Here is an 18,806-nt window from a genome sequence, read left to right as displayed (position 1 = left end):
TTATATTATTGATTCATAATGATTATGCTGGCTAGCCCTGGTTAATTATTTGTTTTAGGAATAAATAATAGAAACTTAAAGGAATATGTCTTGTGTGTCCAATGATATTAAGTGGTAGAATCGTCTTAAAGGCAAAATTACATTAAAAAAAAACAGACAGAAAACACACTGCAGAAAGGAAAGTAAAAAAGAAAATCGAGATTGGGGTATGGAATGAGGGAAACCAAAGGAGAACCAGTAGGTGAGGGGATGGAGGAGGTGGAATAGAGTGGGCGAGTGAGAGCATGAAAGGACAAACAAAAAATGTCTTAACCGGGGAGCATGAAACGACGGGAAAAAATATAAATCTGATCAATTTGAGATTATTGTGCATGTGGGGCAATGATCATTCCCTCCCTGAAGATTGAGACGGTGATCAGAAATCGTTTTTATCAAATTTTTGTTGTCCAGGCGGACTGAATCCCCTCTTTACTTTTATAAAAGTATTTCGGTGACGCCAATGCAGCATGGGTGCCACAACTAAAACTGTTAAAAGTTCGGTGCAGAATGTGTCAAGCGCGTGCAGTGGTGGCGCCCTTTTATAATTACGATAGATCTTTGTTTTGATTCTGGCATGCAGTGCGCGCGGGGGCCGGCACTGACCTCAAAAGTACGGTACGGGTGCTGACCAAAGATCATACCCAAAACGTACATAATAGAGCCCATGATTGTTGTGACCGTTTTAGCCGATTTTCGGCTAACTTTGACAGATTTTTTGTGAAAAAAAATTAAATGGACAGAAAATTTGACAGAACGGATTTTTTGGCAGATTTCTGGCAGAATTCTTCAGAAATGGTTGTTTGACAGAAAAACATAGCAAATTTGAAAAAAAGGTAGATTTGTGTTTTAAAAAGCTTCAATCTTTTCAAACAAACCCTTGCAAATTAGGACAGGTTGCCTTGTCTATGTACTGAGGTAGTCCGAGTAACTATAGGACTCTACAGATCGCTTTTTTAACATTTGGACATGCATTGGGCGATCTATCGCCCGGCCATGTCCAAATGTTAAAAAAAAGATCTGTAGAGTCCTAGTTACTCGGTCTAGTACTGCTCGAGGTTCACTGGGAATCGGATATTTCATCGCCGGAACCTCGTTTCGAGTTATTTACGCAATTTCATAAAAACCTTTATCTAACTATAGTTTGTTTATAATGTAATTTGAACCTTAATTAAGGCAAAATTACAACATCTGCATGTGATTTTAAGTATCTATGTTGTATTTCGAGGAATTCAAGGGAATTTGGCAGATTTTGGATAAATCTGACAGATTTTTCAAGTGCATTTAGCAAAATTTGGCCATGACATTACGGTCACCCTGCCTGGCTATGATCTTTGGTGCTGACCGCAAGTACAGTACAGTACGCATTGTACAGCTGGGTTTGTGGGATATTTTGTGCCGCTGGATAAGACGGGTTTTTATTCAGGTATCAGAGTCGACCAGAAGTTATCCGCAGCTTGGCATCTGAAGCGTCTATTTGGACGTGAAAATCCTAATCATCAGACATGTTACGAGCAGCAAATCGCCTGGTGTCGACGCTGGGACGCAGCGGTCAGTTTGCCCGCTGTGCTCCGCTGTCAAGTGCGGCACTGCCTCAACCGCAAACCAGTCCAGATATTCACTTCAACAAGGTAAATTGTTTCATCTAGACGCCACTTCTTTGGTTGTGTACAAAGTCTATGGAGAATTGGATTCTAAAATTTTGAATTCTAGATGCTCTGTGGTGCAATCTGAGGCATTTTCTGGCCAATTTCCCTCGACAAATTTTAATCAATATTGCTCTATTTTGGGGGTCAGTTTTTATATTTATTTTTTCCCCAGTGGAACTCCTCAATGTGAACTCGTCACCAAAGAAGGGGGGGGGGGGTGGAAGGGATGACTGGGATGATGATTAACCCAAAGATATAATCATCGCCTCCTTTATGAACAGTTCACTGCATTTAAAATGCACTTTTGTCAACTTGCTGTATGGCCTAACATTAGGTAACCGTGAGGTACTTGCATAAACACCAACATGCAGAGAGCGATTAATTTCCCCTTTAATTTGTATCGCAGAATGCCAGTCAATTTTATTATGTTGTGACTAAAATTATACAAAGGTGCACAGCTTTCATATCATTATTTCTTATAATTTGTAAAACATTTTGTAGCAACATCATTCAACATGGTAAATTCCACAGTTTCAGGTCAGGGCACTGCTAAGTTTTCAGATTTATAGGTCTGTGGCAACTTGAACTGATGAGTCCACTTCTGAATTTTAACGCTGCCACACCTGAAGCAGGAGGAAGGTTGTGCAGAAGTATACAGGCATGGCAGAGTCGTGCGCCAACTTTCAATTTATGTGTTTGCAGTACGTCATGACTTTAGACTCTCGGACTCATATTTTCCCTGAACTTCAAACTATCCCAACTATAAATTTGGTGAAAAGTGCGTGTAGATGAAAACTGGGCATTGGTGGATTTGAAACTGGGATCTTTCTATACTATTTCATTATCCAATAGACTGTGGCAGCTTGACAAATTACAGTCCTTTTTTAATGCTAAACGTATACGTGGCAAAGCATGAACAGCACACGGTACGTTACAGCCTAACGTTAGACCTAGACACAGTGCATCCTCCAAAATCAACTTGAACTGCCACATTTTTGCCATACAGCCTCAATCCTTTAACTATGCAAAGAGGATTTTGGAGGCTTTGGGAAGACTAACAAGAGTGGGAATAGCCTAGCTTTTCCATCAGAACAGCCAATCACAGGGCCCTTACGGCAAAATATATCCACTGCCTTTTGAAAACCAAAACAGGTTCATAATCTTGTTGGTGTCCTGTCTGTCTTTTTCTCAATATCTGTTGCCTTTTTATTGGTATTTTTTAACACTCATTACATACTTTTTTTAATCTGGGTACCGGTCCTGCTTCACAACAAGGTTTTTTTTTTTCACAACAGTAATTCAAGCGTTTTAAGCGGAAAATTACTCAGACCATTAATAAGGCCAAAAAAAAATAGTTCTGCTTCCGGTTTCCCTACCTACCCTATTCTGACAGCTGGCCCCTACTCTGATTTTTTTATGGGAAAAGTGAGGAAAAAAACATGAAAAAAACACCCAAAACCATTTACTACCGGTGCCTTTTACCCTTGACTACACGCAGACAATCCCCCATATGTTCGTACACAAAAAATTGCCCCCCCCCCCCAAAAAAAAATCCCCACCTGCTGTACCTACCCTATTTTCAAATGCCATGTAATCGGAGGCAGAAAGGTTTTTTTTGTTGGCCGAAGGCCAGTATAAATTTGCCACTTTATGGCAGTAATTTTATGCCACTTTGTAAATGTCTGGTCAAAATTGTTGAATGTGAATCATACCAAGTCGGGGGCGCAGAGTTGATTGTACTTGTAGGCAAATAACATTTGGTCATGATCTAGATTATTTTTGCTACATGCAGCTCTGTACCATACATGTAGTTGAAATGGGAGGGATTTTCTTTCCAGTGTTGGAGATACAAATTTTGTGTCAGTCTCATCAAGTGGCCCATTCCATTCTTTGCTGTGGATCCATATTTTTTTTTACTGCCAATGTTTTATTTATCTTAATAACTGTCAAAAGTGTAATACAAACATATTTCGATGTTCCAATAACTTCAACTTAAGTTCAAGAGGTGTCTTTGGTTGTTAAAATATTCAGACTTTCTCGTTGTTGGCTTGTGATACAAGTACTTCCAGTAAAACGACCCAAATCCACCGGGCTGGCCGTCCGAGTGTTCAGTACATAAGTTAGCAATTTACACATTTAGCACACTACCGGTAGCAGCATGATTTGCTGATCAATGCTAAAAAGGACAAAATACTGTTGCATAAAGTTCCTTTAGGGGTAACATAATGGTGTCTGGAATGTGAAGCACTGTACCATGAAGGTAGGATTAGAATTCAACCTCCATGGCATGCATGAGGATGGAAATACACAGTAGAATAAGTAGTGTATTGTGCACAACACACAATACTCCAAATGCCCAGTCATACCTTGACAATAGAAATAACAGCCTTGACCCTGTTGTCCTTCATCCGAGCTTCCATGACCTGACAAGGTGAATGGAAAGCTCAATAATTTGCCAGCAATTGGTTGCTGTAATACTGTTACGTTAAATGGAGAAGCATTGAGGCATACCGAATAACAACTGATAAATGTCATACTCATATTGTATTCTAATTTGTCTCTGAACTATTTAAATATTTAAATATGTTATCCTCTGTGAGGATTAACTGTAGGCCCTAGTAGGCCTACTATTCCCATTTTTGGAAACCTTTCTTTATATCCTCCCAAGGTCCCCAAAAAGATAATTTCAGTCCCCAAAAAGATAATTTCAGTCCCCAAAAAGATAATTTCAGTCCAGTAACATTTTTGTTTTGTTTCAGTGAACGGAAAGAATGTTGCATCTTGATGCCACTTTTTTCATCATATATTATCTGAATATCTCATTGCAAATATGTTGAAAAGACATGAATTTGGGACTAAGAAACATTTCCAATTTTGTCAGAAAATGCATGCAACTCATATAGACTTGTATACAACCCGAGAAGTGGAGTCTGGATACTTCATTACATTCTTTCCCAGTGAACTTTTCTAACAAGACTTGCCCCCAAATTTGGTCTAAAATTCTTGTACACAAGGATGATGTTAGGGTACAGTTGAGTGAGATTGCAGAGAATTTTTACTTCATTTTTTGTTGTCACATAGTACATGTAGTAGGTTTGGTTTGGTTTTGTTCAGTTAGCTGGCACGTTGACGTAGCGGTACTTTCCTTCCACCGCTGTGACTCGGGTTTGAATCCCACTCGGACCAACATCTGAACATGCGGATTGGGTTTTCAGTCCCTACCTGATTCCATGGGTTTTCCCCAGAATATTCTTCTGGGGTTTTCCTCCCACCGCTAATGCTGTAATTTCTTCTCATTGTCTTCTCTCTACAGGTTTCTTCGGTTTGTGAGAGTCTACAGTGCCTAGGACGCTTTTGAGGAATCCTTGGTTTTAATACCAGAAATAAATAATCTTATGTTTAAGTATGCTTCTTGTGCTTTGAATATATAGATCTTCATCAACAACGAGTGGTGCGATGCTGTCAGCGGCAAGACCTTCCCAACTATCAACCCTTGCACTGAGGAAAAGATCTGTGATGTTGCAGAGGCTGATAAGGTATGTAATCACATCTGTACACATTTTTTGTTACACTAGTGCACACATGAACATGTATATATGTTTATGTGTCCTGTTGTGCAACGTTAAACGATACAATCTATCAGAATATTGCACAGTAAATTTGGACAGTGCATATTATTTCCAACAACTATGGAAGGATAATATAATGACATGTACACGTATGCAGGCTATCATCTGTTCTGGCTCAAAATAAAATTGTACGTGTACACGATGTATGTACCGTAGGCCTATTTATTGCATGACCAGTTTTAAGTCACTTTGTGAACAAAAGGTTGTACTGAAACCGAAAGTAACATTTACAGAAAATATGCAACCCTTGAAATGAAAGTGAAATAGTCCATGTGCATGCACATGTGTAGTACTACATGCATTGTATAATGTAGGTGTGGTTGTACATTGTGTACATGAATGGCAAATATATCTATAAAAAAAAAAAATTGGCATCTTATTTGTGATGAGTGTGAAGTACTGAATAGATGTAATTTAAAACACATTACATGAATAAAACTAAATATTTCCCAAAACTCCAGGCAAATGACCTATACCTTGGCTCAACAAAAATCATCTGTTAAGCAAGATGTTAAGAAGGAGAACGATTGCTCAATTATCCTACAGCAAGTTTTATTGAGAATGACATGCACAATGAGTGTTTTGCATTGATATGATTTATTTGTGTATGCTTATTTGTATTTCAGGCTGACGTTGACAAGGCAGTGGAGGCAGCCAACCAGGCCTTTGCCCTTGGGTCACCATGGCGTACATGTGATGCTTTAACTCGCGGTACTCTTTTGAACAGGCTGGCTGACCTGATTGAGAGAGACCGTGTCTACTTGGCAGTAAGCCAGAGACTTTAATACTTTTCATGTTAAAAATGTTTTAACCCCCTCACCATTAAATTCCCCCCCCCCAAAAAAAACCCACAAACTTATCAAGCATGCAAGCAAGACAGGGCTTTGCTTTGCCTCACCCGTTTCGGGGGCGATCGACTCGTGAGCACACACACAAACATACATGTGAGCTTGTCTTACATACGCAGTGTGGACTTCCGAACAAAAGACGTCCACATAATGTAGGTAGCAGCGACGAAGTGTGGACTTGCCCACGTCCACACAGTGTTTCCCCATTTCTGGAAAACAGGTTTAGAGGCATTTTTGGGTTAGGTTTATCTGTAGCAGAATGAAGAGAAACACTAAAGGGAATCATTGAAAAAAAATTGGGTTGTAAGAGTTTTCACAGTTTGAGAAAAATGAGTTTTTCCACTGGTGTTCCTTAACTACACGAAAAGAAAGGAAAGTCCACACTAGGTATGTGAAACAAGTCTGGGTGTACCAGCACGTTTGTTTATGGTGTAAATCGAGGGTTTTCTATTGTTTCTCTTCCCTTTTCCTTTGTCATGTTTGTACCTCAACTTTTTCGCAACAGCTCTCATTGGTTTTGTACACGTATTCTAATCGAGGTCATCCTCGATTTGGTTCCTGTCCTCGATTCATTGATGATGTTGCACGTGTGTGTCCTTGATTTACACCATAAACAAACGCACACCATTTGCCAATTTTGTGCTATAGTGGTTAAGTGGTGATGCATTTCTTTAAAGTTTAATTTCGATATTGAAGGGAATTTATTTTTGGAGTAAAAGTTTTTTCAGACATGATATATAACCCTTTCTTCTTTTCCCTTTTCTTTTTCGAAGTTTAAAAACAAAATTCCTTTTGTGGAGCTGGCCCCTCATTGCATACTTTGTCCTATAGAAGGCACTGTAATCCAGCAGAATTAAACCTAGAGTATCTGGCACGGATGAAACTCATAAACACATCCAAAATCCTTACAGCAAAAGCCAGAGATAAATTAGTTTTAGAGGGACCGTGTGTGGCGCATTCCTGTGTTGGAAGTTCAAGGTCAGATATTTTAAACAGCTGTGATAGTTGAATTTATGATCGTCAGTTGCGTGACTGCATCACCTGTTTTGCTTCCTCTCATGCAGAGCTTGGAAACCCTGGACAATGGGAAGCCCTACTCTGCTGCATTCTACGCTGACCTTGATTTGACCATCAAGTGCTACCGGTGCGTCAGTACTATATCTTTAATGTATTTTCCTTATAAACCTCGGTTTGAAAGCTCTGAATTTTTAATCCTATATATTCTAAGATGAGGTTTTCGATTGAGAAAATACATGCAGAACAAAATTCACAAAAAAGGGACAATAAATTTAATAACAGACCCTAGCCTAGGGTTACAAATAGGGAAGTTTCATCAATGTGAAAAAAGTGCATCGTCAGTCACAATGAAATGACTTGCATATTTTAAGGTATGCTTCCAAAGTTAATGGTCATAAAGAAACATAAAGGTTCATTATATAAATTTGAGTCCCTGTTACATATCACATATGATTCTATAATTCTGATGTACTACTTTAATTAATGCAGTCTTCCTTTAATAGTGATTCATAAATACCTCAGACAGTTTAGCCATTCCTATTGGTCGAGAGCCCGTCACGTGGCCGGTATTAAACGGATGATAAAGACATGGCTAGCTGGTCTTAAACACTTTTCCAGTGTCACAATAAAATGTGGACTCCTAAAAATCCAGTGCCTCTTATCGTTTCATTGGTTGAACGTTCACAATCCTCACGTAGGCATGCGCAACACTACTAGGGAGTTAGAATTTTATAGTTCTAAATTCAAAACGCAACGCGCCAGGTGCGTTCTGCGCGACATCGCATAGAACATGATACGCGCGCGTCAATCTCCATAAAAGGGTTGTTTTCATCTTACTCGCCAGCTGAACACTCCATTATTTTGCAGGAGGGATGATTCAAAAAACATAAAGTGAATTTGTTGAACAAAATCGGGATGTTTTTAACGAATTATATGATTTTTTTTTACCGAAAAGGTATTTATGAATGGGAATAAATATGTACTCCGTCGGTATTTATCACTCTGTTTAATACCACTTAGAGTCTGGGTGCTGATAATTACCCTCGCCTCCGGCTCGGGTAATTATCAGCACCCAGACTCTAAGTGGTATTAAACAGAGTGATAAAAACCTCCGGAGCACACATTTATTCCCTTATTATAAATAGCAAGCTACCTACATGTACCGATACATGTACCAAACATATAAAAAACATTGTTATTCTTAATGATATTATAACGGCAAACTACAAAGTACATGTACCAAGGTAACAGAGATAGGAAAAAATGTCACACTTTGGACTGACTTTTATAGAATTACCAATAATCCACTTGTAGGTACTACGCTGGTTGGGCAGACAAGATTGAGGGAAAGACAATCCCCATTGGTAAGTGTAGAATTTTTTTATTTTTTTTGATAATATGAAAGGTTAAGTGTTTAATATAATGCAAGCACTTTCATACTGGAATTTGTATCCTTGTGGAGACATTCCTTTGTTCTCGTGTACTAAAGTTTTCGAGTTTGAAAGTGTAGTTTACAAATGCTTTTATTTTAACCAGAATTAATTTCCTTAGCTAAAATTTGGACATACATGTAATATCCCTTTTCTAAAACTCTTCCATTTGCGAAATATCAACATAGCTTGGAAATTCCTAGTTTTTGAGTAAAATCCATATATCTATTTTGTGAAAACCTTGTGGAGACGTATTCATCTATAGAAATTGCCCTGTGGAGGCGTATACAATCTTTTGTTTCCTATTGTCTGCATGTCTCCAGAGGGCACGGTGTATCAGATCTGAGAGTGCACGCTCATTGGACCCCAATACATACAGTACTGTTTTTTTTGGTTTTTTTTAGTATTTCACCACCTGCTATACACTTTGTTGTTGACATTCTGATACTATTATCTGTTGGAGTATTTCCGCGCCCCTGTGCACTGTTGTGGAAAAACTGCTTTATCATGTTGGAGCTGGGCGTTTCATAATAGAATTATATTTATAACCAATGTGTGTATTCGAAGTCTGGACTGCATGTAAACAAATTCTAAGGGTTTGTGTAAACAGGTAATAGAAATGGAATGGAAATTGAGGACAATTTATTGTAATAACAATCACTTCTTGCCCCAGTTTCTAGGACAAAATCAGAACACATAATTGCTTAGTTATAAACAGGTTACAAACCAAAATGTAATGGGGTGTACATAACAGTGCATATCTTGTGATTCATTCTCGCCCATTATTTCCAAGCACATTGCCTGAGCAGTGGATTTTGATAAGCAGGGTCATGACTTAGTTTGGTAACTTTGCAGTTTGTCTAGTTTAACCCTAATCCAATCCAACAAAATCCAGTATCAGCAGGTGCTTATATTAATTGGCAGTGGGTAACGATTGTTAAAAATGCCAACTCAAGTTCAAATCAGGACAGTATACTTTAAACAAATCTTAAAGGATTTCAGTGTGAATCCTTTGATTTTGTAGTTTTGTATCTTCAAATATAATGTTACTCTAATTTCTTGACTAAAATGTAACAGGCAGTTATTAGTTCTCTTTATTAATTCCTTGAATCTCACATGTTAGGTGGGGATTTCTTTTGTTACACCCGGCGAGAACCTGTTGGAGTGTGTGGCCAGATTATTCCAGTGAGTACATTTACAAAGAACTACTTACAGATCTCTAGTCTTAGCTGAAAAAAACATAAAATTCATCACTATTATCTATTATTATTAAAGATGGCACTGTGTGTCGTTCTCATAATTTGAGCCATCCTCCTTTTGTTTGATCAGTCACAGACAGTCAAAAATTCAACCCTGCCATGCCTTTCACACAGGCAAGTAGCCAACAGTCAGATTGTAGTTCTTGTAGGCACTGTGACAGTCAAATTCCATCAACAGACAAAAGCAGGTGACTTAGCTGGCTTATCAATCGCCTACAGCCAAGGCATAGCTATTTCTGGTTTCATAACAATCACAGCCAGTCAATCCTGCTTTATGAAGGCAGGGTACACTCAACTGTTCAAAACAGTCACCTGATTTAGTTGACTGTAGGGCTGGCCTTGTTGAAATTGCCAGCCAAAGAGGGAGGCTTAAAGGAGACACTACTACACTTTATATGAGGACCCCTTATTGTTCCTTTCTTTTGTTCCTAAATTTGGACTTTAACTTTTTCTCGACATGTCCTATAAGGTTCGTAAATGGAAACCTCCCGAGGACTTGGCTCAGGTCTTGGGGTTATGGTTATCACAGGAAACCTATTGTCCAAAGTCCTCGGGTGTAAAGGACAACAAGATCATACTGCTTTGCACAAGTGTGTGATCAGGTTTTCAACTGCTTTTAAGTTCTGCCTGTGAAACTTAAATTGGTCAGAATCTATAATCGTTATCATTTCCTGACACTGACTACAGAAAACAAGGATGGAAAACAATGACTTAAAAACTCCCTAGGGGGGGTTCAAAATCGTATTAAAATTGGAGGATTCAGGACTGTTCAGGTTGGTAGTAACAGGCATGAAACGTTTCCTCGGATCCGCTGATTTCCTCGTTTTTTACTTCTCACAAATGCCATTACAAATTGAAAAAATACTGTACAAAGTCTTGTATGGTTTGGAATTTCCTCGTTTTTTCTAAATTCGCAGTTGCATGCCTGTAGTAAGTATCAATGCAAAATAACATGGACATTTACTTCTGGAGGAAGTATGTATGATTTGAGACAATAAATTGGCGTAATTAAAGATTTCTTGTAATGCCTTTTGCAGTGGAACTTCCCCCTGCTGATGCAAGCATGGAAGATTGGCCCTGCTCTGGCCGCAGGCAACACCGTAGTGATGAAGGTGGCTGAGCAGACACCATTGACCGGCCTGTACATCGCCGCACTTGCCAAGGAGGTAATTCATAGTCCATATTTACGTTTCATGTTGTTATGCCATGGTATCAGATTGTGAATTCAATTGGTTGACAACGGCTCATGTGATTTACATCAGGAGATTACACATGCGAACGCTGGCTGAACTTGCATGTGGCCCATTATTCCTGGGCATATCACTGCACAGATTTGGAATATCATCTCCTTGGGTTCATACAACAAATAATATTAAGACTCTGAGCATGAGGTAGGTAATGTATTGAGGTCATGGATGTGCAGATGTTTACAAGTTGTAAGACAATTACAACTGTTGTAAGACAATTACAACTACTCCCAGTTTTGCTGGATTGAGGAGAGAGCCATTACAGTGGATCACCGCTATAGCGAACATCGTGGGATCCAGGGAAAATATTCGTAACAGCGGTTGTTCGGTATAGCGAGAATGGGTCTAAAATAACATAATGGAGGATTGTTGAGGATGTGGAACAGTCCCTACTTTCCTTTTCCTAGAGAGTTAAGATTAATGAGAGCACACAGTGGAATAATCATTGGAGGTAACTGTGAACTCTTGAAACAATCTTGAATGTTGTTTATTCTTCAGGCCGGCTTCCCACCTGGTGTGTTGAACGTCCTACCAGGATATGGACCTACTGCAGGAGCAGCTATTGCCAGCCACATGGATGTTGACAAAGTTGCCTTCACTGGATCCACGGAGGTAAAGTCACTTAAAATTTCAGAGACAATCCGAGTTTGGGAATTTTCGTGATAACTTGGGTGGCTTTTCACAATTTCTGGAAAACTGCAAAGCTGATTAGATATTTTCATACAGTCCAGTCTCCTTCAGTGATTAATTTTATGAATCGCACGTTTGATGGGCTCTCAGGCACAGGAACATATCAGAAACGACGAACAAAACTGGGTAACAGTTAGAAATCCAATCAGTATGTAGGCTCAGTGTTATGTGAGAGCTTGTTGGGAAAAAAAATTCTTCATTTGTTTTGTTGATTTGGGTTGAAGTGGAAACCATGGCCTCCCGACTACCAGTGCAGATGTATCAGCCACTTGATGGCTTATCTTGCCTTGGTCGATTAGCCAGCTCCATCAATGTGCCGTGGCCTCGTGGTTAGGGGCATTGAATTTGTGGTCTGCGGGTAATTCTGCGGGTTGTGGGTTCGAGTCCAGCCAGGGGTTATGGTGCGTGTGCCCTTGGGCAAGGCACTTTGTCACGCATTGTTTCTCTCCACTCAAGAGTAAATGGGTACTTGTGAGGGCAGAGATGGTTATTGTGATTGAATTAGCTTGCTTGCGCCTGACAGGCAGCATCAAGCTGTATACTCCCCAAGGAGCTGAGATGGTATTTGGAATGTTTCATTGGCCCAATGATCAGGGGTACTACATGTAATAATACTGTAAGCGCTGTGATTTAGTTTACCAATAAGAGCGTTCTTAAATGCTGATTATTATTATTAATCCACCACTAGTTTATTATAATTTCCTCGATGTTATCATTGATCGACAGATTGGCCATGTTATTCAGCAGGCTGCTGGCAAATCCAACTTGAAGCGTGTGACCCTTGAGTTGGGTGGCAAGAGCCCCAACATCATCTTTGACGACTGCGACCGTGAGTATTGCCAAGAAATCATTCATAAGCTATGGACTCTGTGCACAAACTTGTAGATGGTGGTCTTGGGCCTCCTTGTGAGAGCCAGTGGGCAACATATCACTTTGTACTGGTTCATTATCAGTTGAATCAACACTAGCCCAAAGTGTGACTGTGTGAGAGGGATGCACCTGATCTAGAGAACAGGCGCGTGATAGATTTCACTTTGAAATGTCCTTGGATATCATTAACCCTAACTCTGTTTACTAAGTAGAGGACCAAATCCGCCAAAATCTATCACTCACTCCGCTTGAACCAATACCTGACATAATGAAGTCCACCACTGACAATATCCACTGGTGGCTATTGATGGACTTAGTACACATATCTTACACATGTACAACACAGTAGTACTTGATAATAATAATAATATCGGAGTCTTATATAGCACACGTATCTACCAACTATTAGGTACTCAAGGCGCTGGAGATATGTCTATTATTAAAGAAAGGTAAATAAAGTTTATGAGAAATGTGAGACCCATTATGCAGCACCTTATAAGGGTTTACAAGGTGCTGCGGCGCATATTGCAGCCACTGCCAGAAACACCGGGGGAAACCCCTTCTCTTAGCGATAAGTGTTACTGGGTTCTTTAATGTGCATTACACAACACACGGGACCTACGGCTTTACGTCCCATCCGAAGGACGAAGCAATAATGGTAAAGTGCCTTGCTCAAGAGCACAAGCACCATGTTCCCACGGTCAGGATTCGAACCCATGTACCACGGCACACGAGTCGAACACCGTAACCATTGGACCACAGCAATGCATTAAATTCCTTTGATGCTAGGCAAAATCAATCAGATTCCCCCAGCACTGCTTCAGGCCTCCAGGCCCAAGTCCATCATACTCCATCAACATTTAGTCAAACCAGGCCAGCAGGACCATGTCCCCCAAAATCCACCAAAATGGGTGGATGGATTTTGATGGAGTTGAGAAATTGTACTTGTTACCAGCAGAGGTTTGTCATCTGACTTTGTTTTTATTTTTCTTACAAACACATTGCAATATCTTTCTGAAATGCTGCATATATCAAAAACAAGATATTCAACAAAGAAAATGGGGATCAAACAAATTAAATGTCATCTTTCTTTCCGCAATCATGTGTGAAGACAATAGTAATGCATTAAATGCATTTGTCTTTCAGTTGAATATGCTGTGGAGCAAAGCCACTTTGCTCTGTTCTTCAACCAGGGTCAGTGCTGCACGGCCGGCTCGCGTACCTTCGTGGAGGAGAGCATCTATGATAAGTTTGTGGAATGCGCAGTGGAACGCACCAAGAAGAGGACTGTAGGAAGTCCATGGGACCCCAGCAACGAGCAAGGACCCCAGGTGAGAACTCAGTCATGGACTACACTTCCAGAATTTGGGAAGTAGACATCTATAGACTGGCGCCTTTGAATGGATTCCAGAGAAAGTGCGCACTATAAATACTGTATTATTATCATTATTAGACATCATTTTGCCTCAGGTCTGCAAATAAGGCTGTTCCAAGCCGATACGACTCATCGGGCCAGCATTTATCTCTGGTTTCTGTTGAATGAGACAACTTGAAATTTGTTTATTCACCTTGGATGGGATGCCAGTCCATCGCAGGTTGCTTTCCAGCTAATGACGGTATTCATGTACACTCCAGGGTGGAGAGAGGCAAAAAATGGTGAGGGGGTCTGCCCACGGACACAGGATTTGAACCCCTGACTCTCTGATCATGCCTCACAAACCCTTACAGCTAACTAGGCCACACTCCCTCTTGGATTCTAATGTTAGGCATTTGCACCGTAACAGGATCATGCACCAGGAAAGATGGCAGCCAGCCGCCACTCACAATTTCACAGTGCTTTTCATTGCCGATTTTGTGATTGTTTTATTTCGAAGCCTGCAGAAGCTTTACATAGGACTTTGATTTCCATGTTGACAGTCGCAAGCAAATCACACGGTAGTCTTTAATACAGAAATTCACTGGCAAAAACACCATTTCATGTACTTCTTAGTGTGAACGGATGAATTGGTTGCACACAACCCTGAAAACTTTCTTGGTATCACTTGGCAGGTTGACTCGGAACAGTTCTCCAGGATTCTTGGATTGATCGACAGCGGCAAGCAAGAGGGAGCAAAACTGTTGACAGGTGGAGGTCGCATGGGAGATCGTGGGTACTTCATCGAGCCCACTGTCTTCGGTGATGTGGAAGACAACATGCGCATCGCACAAGAAGAGGTACATTTCTTTTCACTAAAGACTTGTCAGCGTTTGATTATACACGAGGACAAGCAATGCCCTCATAGCTTTTGAGATTGTGTCGACTTTTATGCACTGCAACAGCTCCATATTCCCTGCACCCTGATTGGCCAAGATCTCAAATTACACGCTGAAAGACCCAGCATCAGACGTCGAACAGACAAAAAGCCAGCAGCCGTTCACTGACTCTGTGTCAGATATCAAGGCAGTGTTCAACATAATACTTGTCAGGGGCTTTCAAGCCGTTTATTACTGGACACTTGAGGCAGAGTTGGCGGACTAATCCGTTATCTTGTACCGTGGGTTGGTTATCCAGTTTGCCTTATAGATTTTGAGATTGTATATTGATTTATTTCTTGGAACAGATTTTTGGACCAGTGCAGCAGTTGCTTCGTTTCAAGAAAATCGACGAGGTGATTGACAGAGCCAACCGAACGAATTACGGACTCGCTGCCGGTGTCTTCACGAAGGATATTGATAAGGCTATGCATGTGGCCCATGGTGTGCGAGCAGGAACAGTTTGGTAAGACCACCCCTCTCAATTCTTAACGTTGAAAGTACTTCAACTCGACCTCCCTTCCTTTTGGAAATATTAACATGCAGTGTAACCAGGTTACGGAGATCCCGGAGCTTAGTAACGAAGGTTTGATTCCTACTGTACATACACATCCGTTTCCCTGGTCATGTCCTCCGGCTTCAGTTTCATCTTACAACATTGGTCCATTTCTGCTTGAGAGACTACAATTTTATCATACAAGGCCAGTGAGTGATAAATTTCGACCAGGTTTGAACTTGGGAGATTTCATGAATCTTGAGGCAAGAGAGAAGACGAAGTGATGTGTACAGGATCAACCGATGCACCCTTCATTTGGTATACTTGTGTGGACCTCACAGCACCCTTAACAGTTCTCATTTTAATATCATTCTCGATTTTGTTTTCCCCTCGTATAGGGTCAACTGTTACGATATTTTTGACACCAATGTACCATTTGGAGGCTTCAAGATGTCCGGCATGGGTCGTGAGAAGGGAGAAGAAGCCTTGCACAGCTACACAGAGACCAAGTCCGTAAGTAATAGCGACATAAAGAGCAGGTGCCTTACGTGGATTTTCTCAAGAAGGGACCAAAGTCACACGTGGAAAAAAATTTGCTGGAAGGTAGCCAGGATTTTTTTCTGCCCCCTGACCACCACAAAATTAAATAAATTGGGTGGGGGGGGGGGGGCTAGTTACCATCTAACGAGTGGTAGCACTCTTCAAAGACGACAGTATTCAAACATTTTTTACAAGTAATACGGGGGGACTTAATAGAACTTGTAGTAGTGGTTGTGAGGTGTTGATTGTTTCATTTCCTAAAAAAAAAAAACATAAATTTTTTGTCGGGGTTGGGGGGTTTGAAGGTGCCTCTTGCCTTTTCCCTCGCCCTCACAACACCCATTCTTAAAGGAACATTCCATCATTTGCAATTTGTACATTTTTTTTTCGTTTGAAGCAACAAACTTCTCAAAATCTAAAGGTTGCTGAACAACTAACCTGATGAAATTTCAGCTCAGTCTTGGCTGTATATTCCAAGAAAAACAGTATTCTAGGATCTCAATTTCAAATCAAAAGTTTCTGAATCATGTTTTGAAATTTGAATTGGGCCTGAATTCAAAGTCCGAGACACGTTCTCACTGAGCCGATTGCAGCTACGCGATGTCGCGCACCGATCCGACGAATTATAGCAACAGCGCGCAGGTGTGCATCATGCTAACGCTTGTGCGCACTTAGTCCCCTTACTATCTTTCAACCAAATATGTTTTTCAACAATAATTACGTTAGTTCCTTTGTGGATAGCTGCAAATGATGGACTGCAGCTTTAAGATATGTCGGGCTGTCTTTGACAACGTGCATTCCAGAAGCAAGATGGACACATTTGGGATGTTTAAATACCCATGGATGAAGTAAAGATGGAACAAAGAATTCCCCCAAAGTTTTTTTTTACTCTTCAACGCTTCCTTAAGTTACACAGCTGTTGAAGAAAAAAACACTGCTTGTGATCTGTTGGTAGTTACTACACGAAACAACAAGTGCTTTTTAAAAAAGAAAAACCTTGCAGCATGTTTCACCATAAATTTAGTTTCGAACTCATCTGCAACAGTCAGTGCTTGGTTGGATTGTTTTTTTTAACAGTTCATCATATACCTTGGCCTAAGTAAAATTAACAGTCATTCTGTATGTAGGTCTTCAAATGTCTTTCTCCTTTTTTTCTTCTGCAGGTGATTGTCAAAGTTCCCCAAAAGAACTCCTAAACTGTCTTCTAGCACCAACATGCAAGAAAGACCCACGGTAGCAGAAGTTGAAGGTGTTCATTCTCATTCGGTTGTAAATAATTGTTAACAGCACATATGAAGCTATTTGGCATAAATAAATAATCTTTTACTACTGTGAGGCCTTTTGAAGTTATTGCTTCGATTACTCAGATAAATTTCCCACCACTTTCTCAATATTACATTGTATTTCATCAGCACAAGAAAACATCATATGTAGTTTCTCTTTACGTTGACTGTCTCTGTATTCATGTTATGAAAATGTAGCGTTCCAGTAACAGATTACCTACTACTTTACTAACTTGGAGTGTGAAGTTTATTAATTGATACAGCCAGCAGTAATGGATGCGTGATGAAACTATTCGGAAAGTGCCTCATATATTTAAAAGATAATAAGAAGTACGAAGTAACAAATGTAAAAGTCTGTATATCTTTTCGTAAAATCTGACAATTAAATAGTAATCAAAAGAAAAGTAAGGAATAATAATAGTAAAAAACATATTTTGATACTGGATTCGTGCAAATTTGGAACAGTATTGCATCATTGTAACAAGTAAAGTGAAACCTAGTCTATTCATCATCATTTGTTTACTAAAATGATACCATTGACGATTATTGCTTTAATAGGAGACAAGCTAGCAGATTTCTGAATGAAAAGTCAGTCAAAGGTCAAAAAGTTTTTGCTAAATTGAACAATTGAGTAAGTTGCCCAATTACCCTGAAATACATAATCTTTTTAATATTATGTGTAATTTCAAGAAAGTTTTTGCTAAATTGAACAATTGAGTAAGTTGCCCAATTACCCTGAAATACATAATCTTTTTAATATTATGTGTAATTTCAAGAAAGTTTTTGCTAAATTGAACAATTGAGTAAGTTGCCCAATTACCCTGAAATACATAATCTTTTTAATATTATGTGTAATTTCAAGAATAGGTGATAAATATATTTTTAATACTGGAGAGCATAATGAAACTTTTTTGCATAGATGAGAAATCACTGTTTAAAAAAAAGTCAGGAGAAAAAAAATTGTTTGGCAGTTGAGGTATATGGTTTATTGTAATGTGTGATCGTTTGTTTTTTTATTTAGAACGCGATTTAGTCTACCGTTAGAATAAGTTCACTGAAGGCCCCATGATTTCAGGTTAAGTGCATATTCTGCAAAATTCTTAGGGAGGAGATTCTACAAGAATCAATGTTGAATTTCTAAAACTAAAAGCGAATCCAAATTCACAATCCTGGATGAAATCTATTTAGCGCAAGTGAGCATTATGCATTAATTAAAACAGTAATTCACACTTATATGAATAGCGTTGAGTAAAGTAGAGGGGGAGTGGGGGAAAGTATTAAAGCATTTTGTAGAGAGGTGGCGGGATGTAATGGGAAATCTGTTTCGTATTAATGAACAATTCAGGACAAAGTAAAAAATGCATTCTCTCCAACTGGTTTCATTATTTTGATACATTTTTGTGATTGTTGATGGTTAATGTCAGTACCTGAATTATTTTATATTTCATTTTTCCTATTAATCCTTTCATTTTTGTTGCTTCACTTGGTCAATTAAAAATTATATATTCTAAATAACTTGT

General features: G+C 39.5%; 1 protein-coding gene across 1 annotated transcript; it reads left to right on the top strand.

The window, feature by feature from the left end:
• The first annotated feature begins 1,388 nt into the window (after positions 1 to 1,388).
• LOC119722806 (aldehyde dehydrogenase, mitochondrial-like) lies at positions 1,389 to 18,801 on the top strand. The gene is made up of 14 exons (XM_038193158.1): positions 1,389 to 1,667; positions 5,117 to 5,221; positions 5,941 to 6,081; positions 7,227 to 7,306; positions 8,494 to 8,543; positions 9,733 to 9,794; positions 10,906 to 11,034; positions 11,614 to 11,727; positions 12,532 to 12,634; positions 13,822 to 14,006; positions 14,725 to 14,889; positions 15,276 to 15,433; positions 15,862 to 15,976; positions 17,167 to 18,801. The coding sequence occupies exons 1-14, from the start codon at positions 1,542 to 1,544 to the stop codon at positions 17,197 to 17,199; spliced, it is 1,566 nt and encodes a 521-aa protein (XP_038049086.1). The 5' UTR covers positions 1,389 to 1,541; the 3' UTR covers positions 17,200 to 18,801.
• Positions 18,802 to 18,806: the final 5 nt, after the last annotated feature.

The sequence above is a fragment of the Patiria miniata genome, unplaced genomic scaffold (genome assembly GCF_015706575.1).
Source record: "Patiria miniata isolate m_02_andy unplaced genomic scaffold, ASM1570657v1 HiC_scaffold_16, whole genome shotgun sequence".
Lineage (NCBI taxonomy): Eukaryota > Metazoa > Echinodermata > Asteroidea > Valvatida > Asterinidae > Patiria > Patiria miniata.
The sequence above is the reverse complement of the archived record's forward strand: the minus strand, read 5'-3'. Positions and strand labels throughout refer to the sequence as shown.

Bases quoted from the DNA above. Each gene is read 5' to 3' on its own strand.
- LOC119722806 (XM_038193158.1), top strand. From the start codon at position 1,542: ATGTTACGAGCAGCAAATCGCCTGGTGTCGACGCTGGGACGCAGCGGT. The intron at 6,082-7,226 runs GTAAGCCAGAGA...CCTCTCATGCAG, and splicing joins GAGACCGTGTCTACTTGGCA to AGCTTGGAAACCCTGGACAA. The intron at 15,434-15,861 runs GTAAGACCACCC...CCCCTCGTATAG, and splicing joins GTGCGAGCAGGAACAGTTTG to GGTCAACTGTTACGATATTT.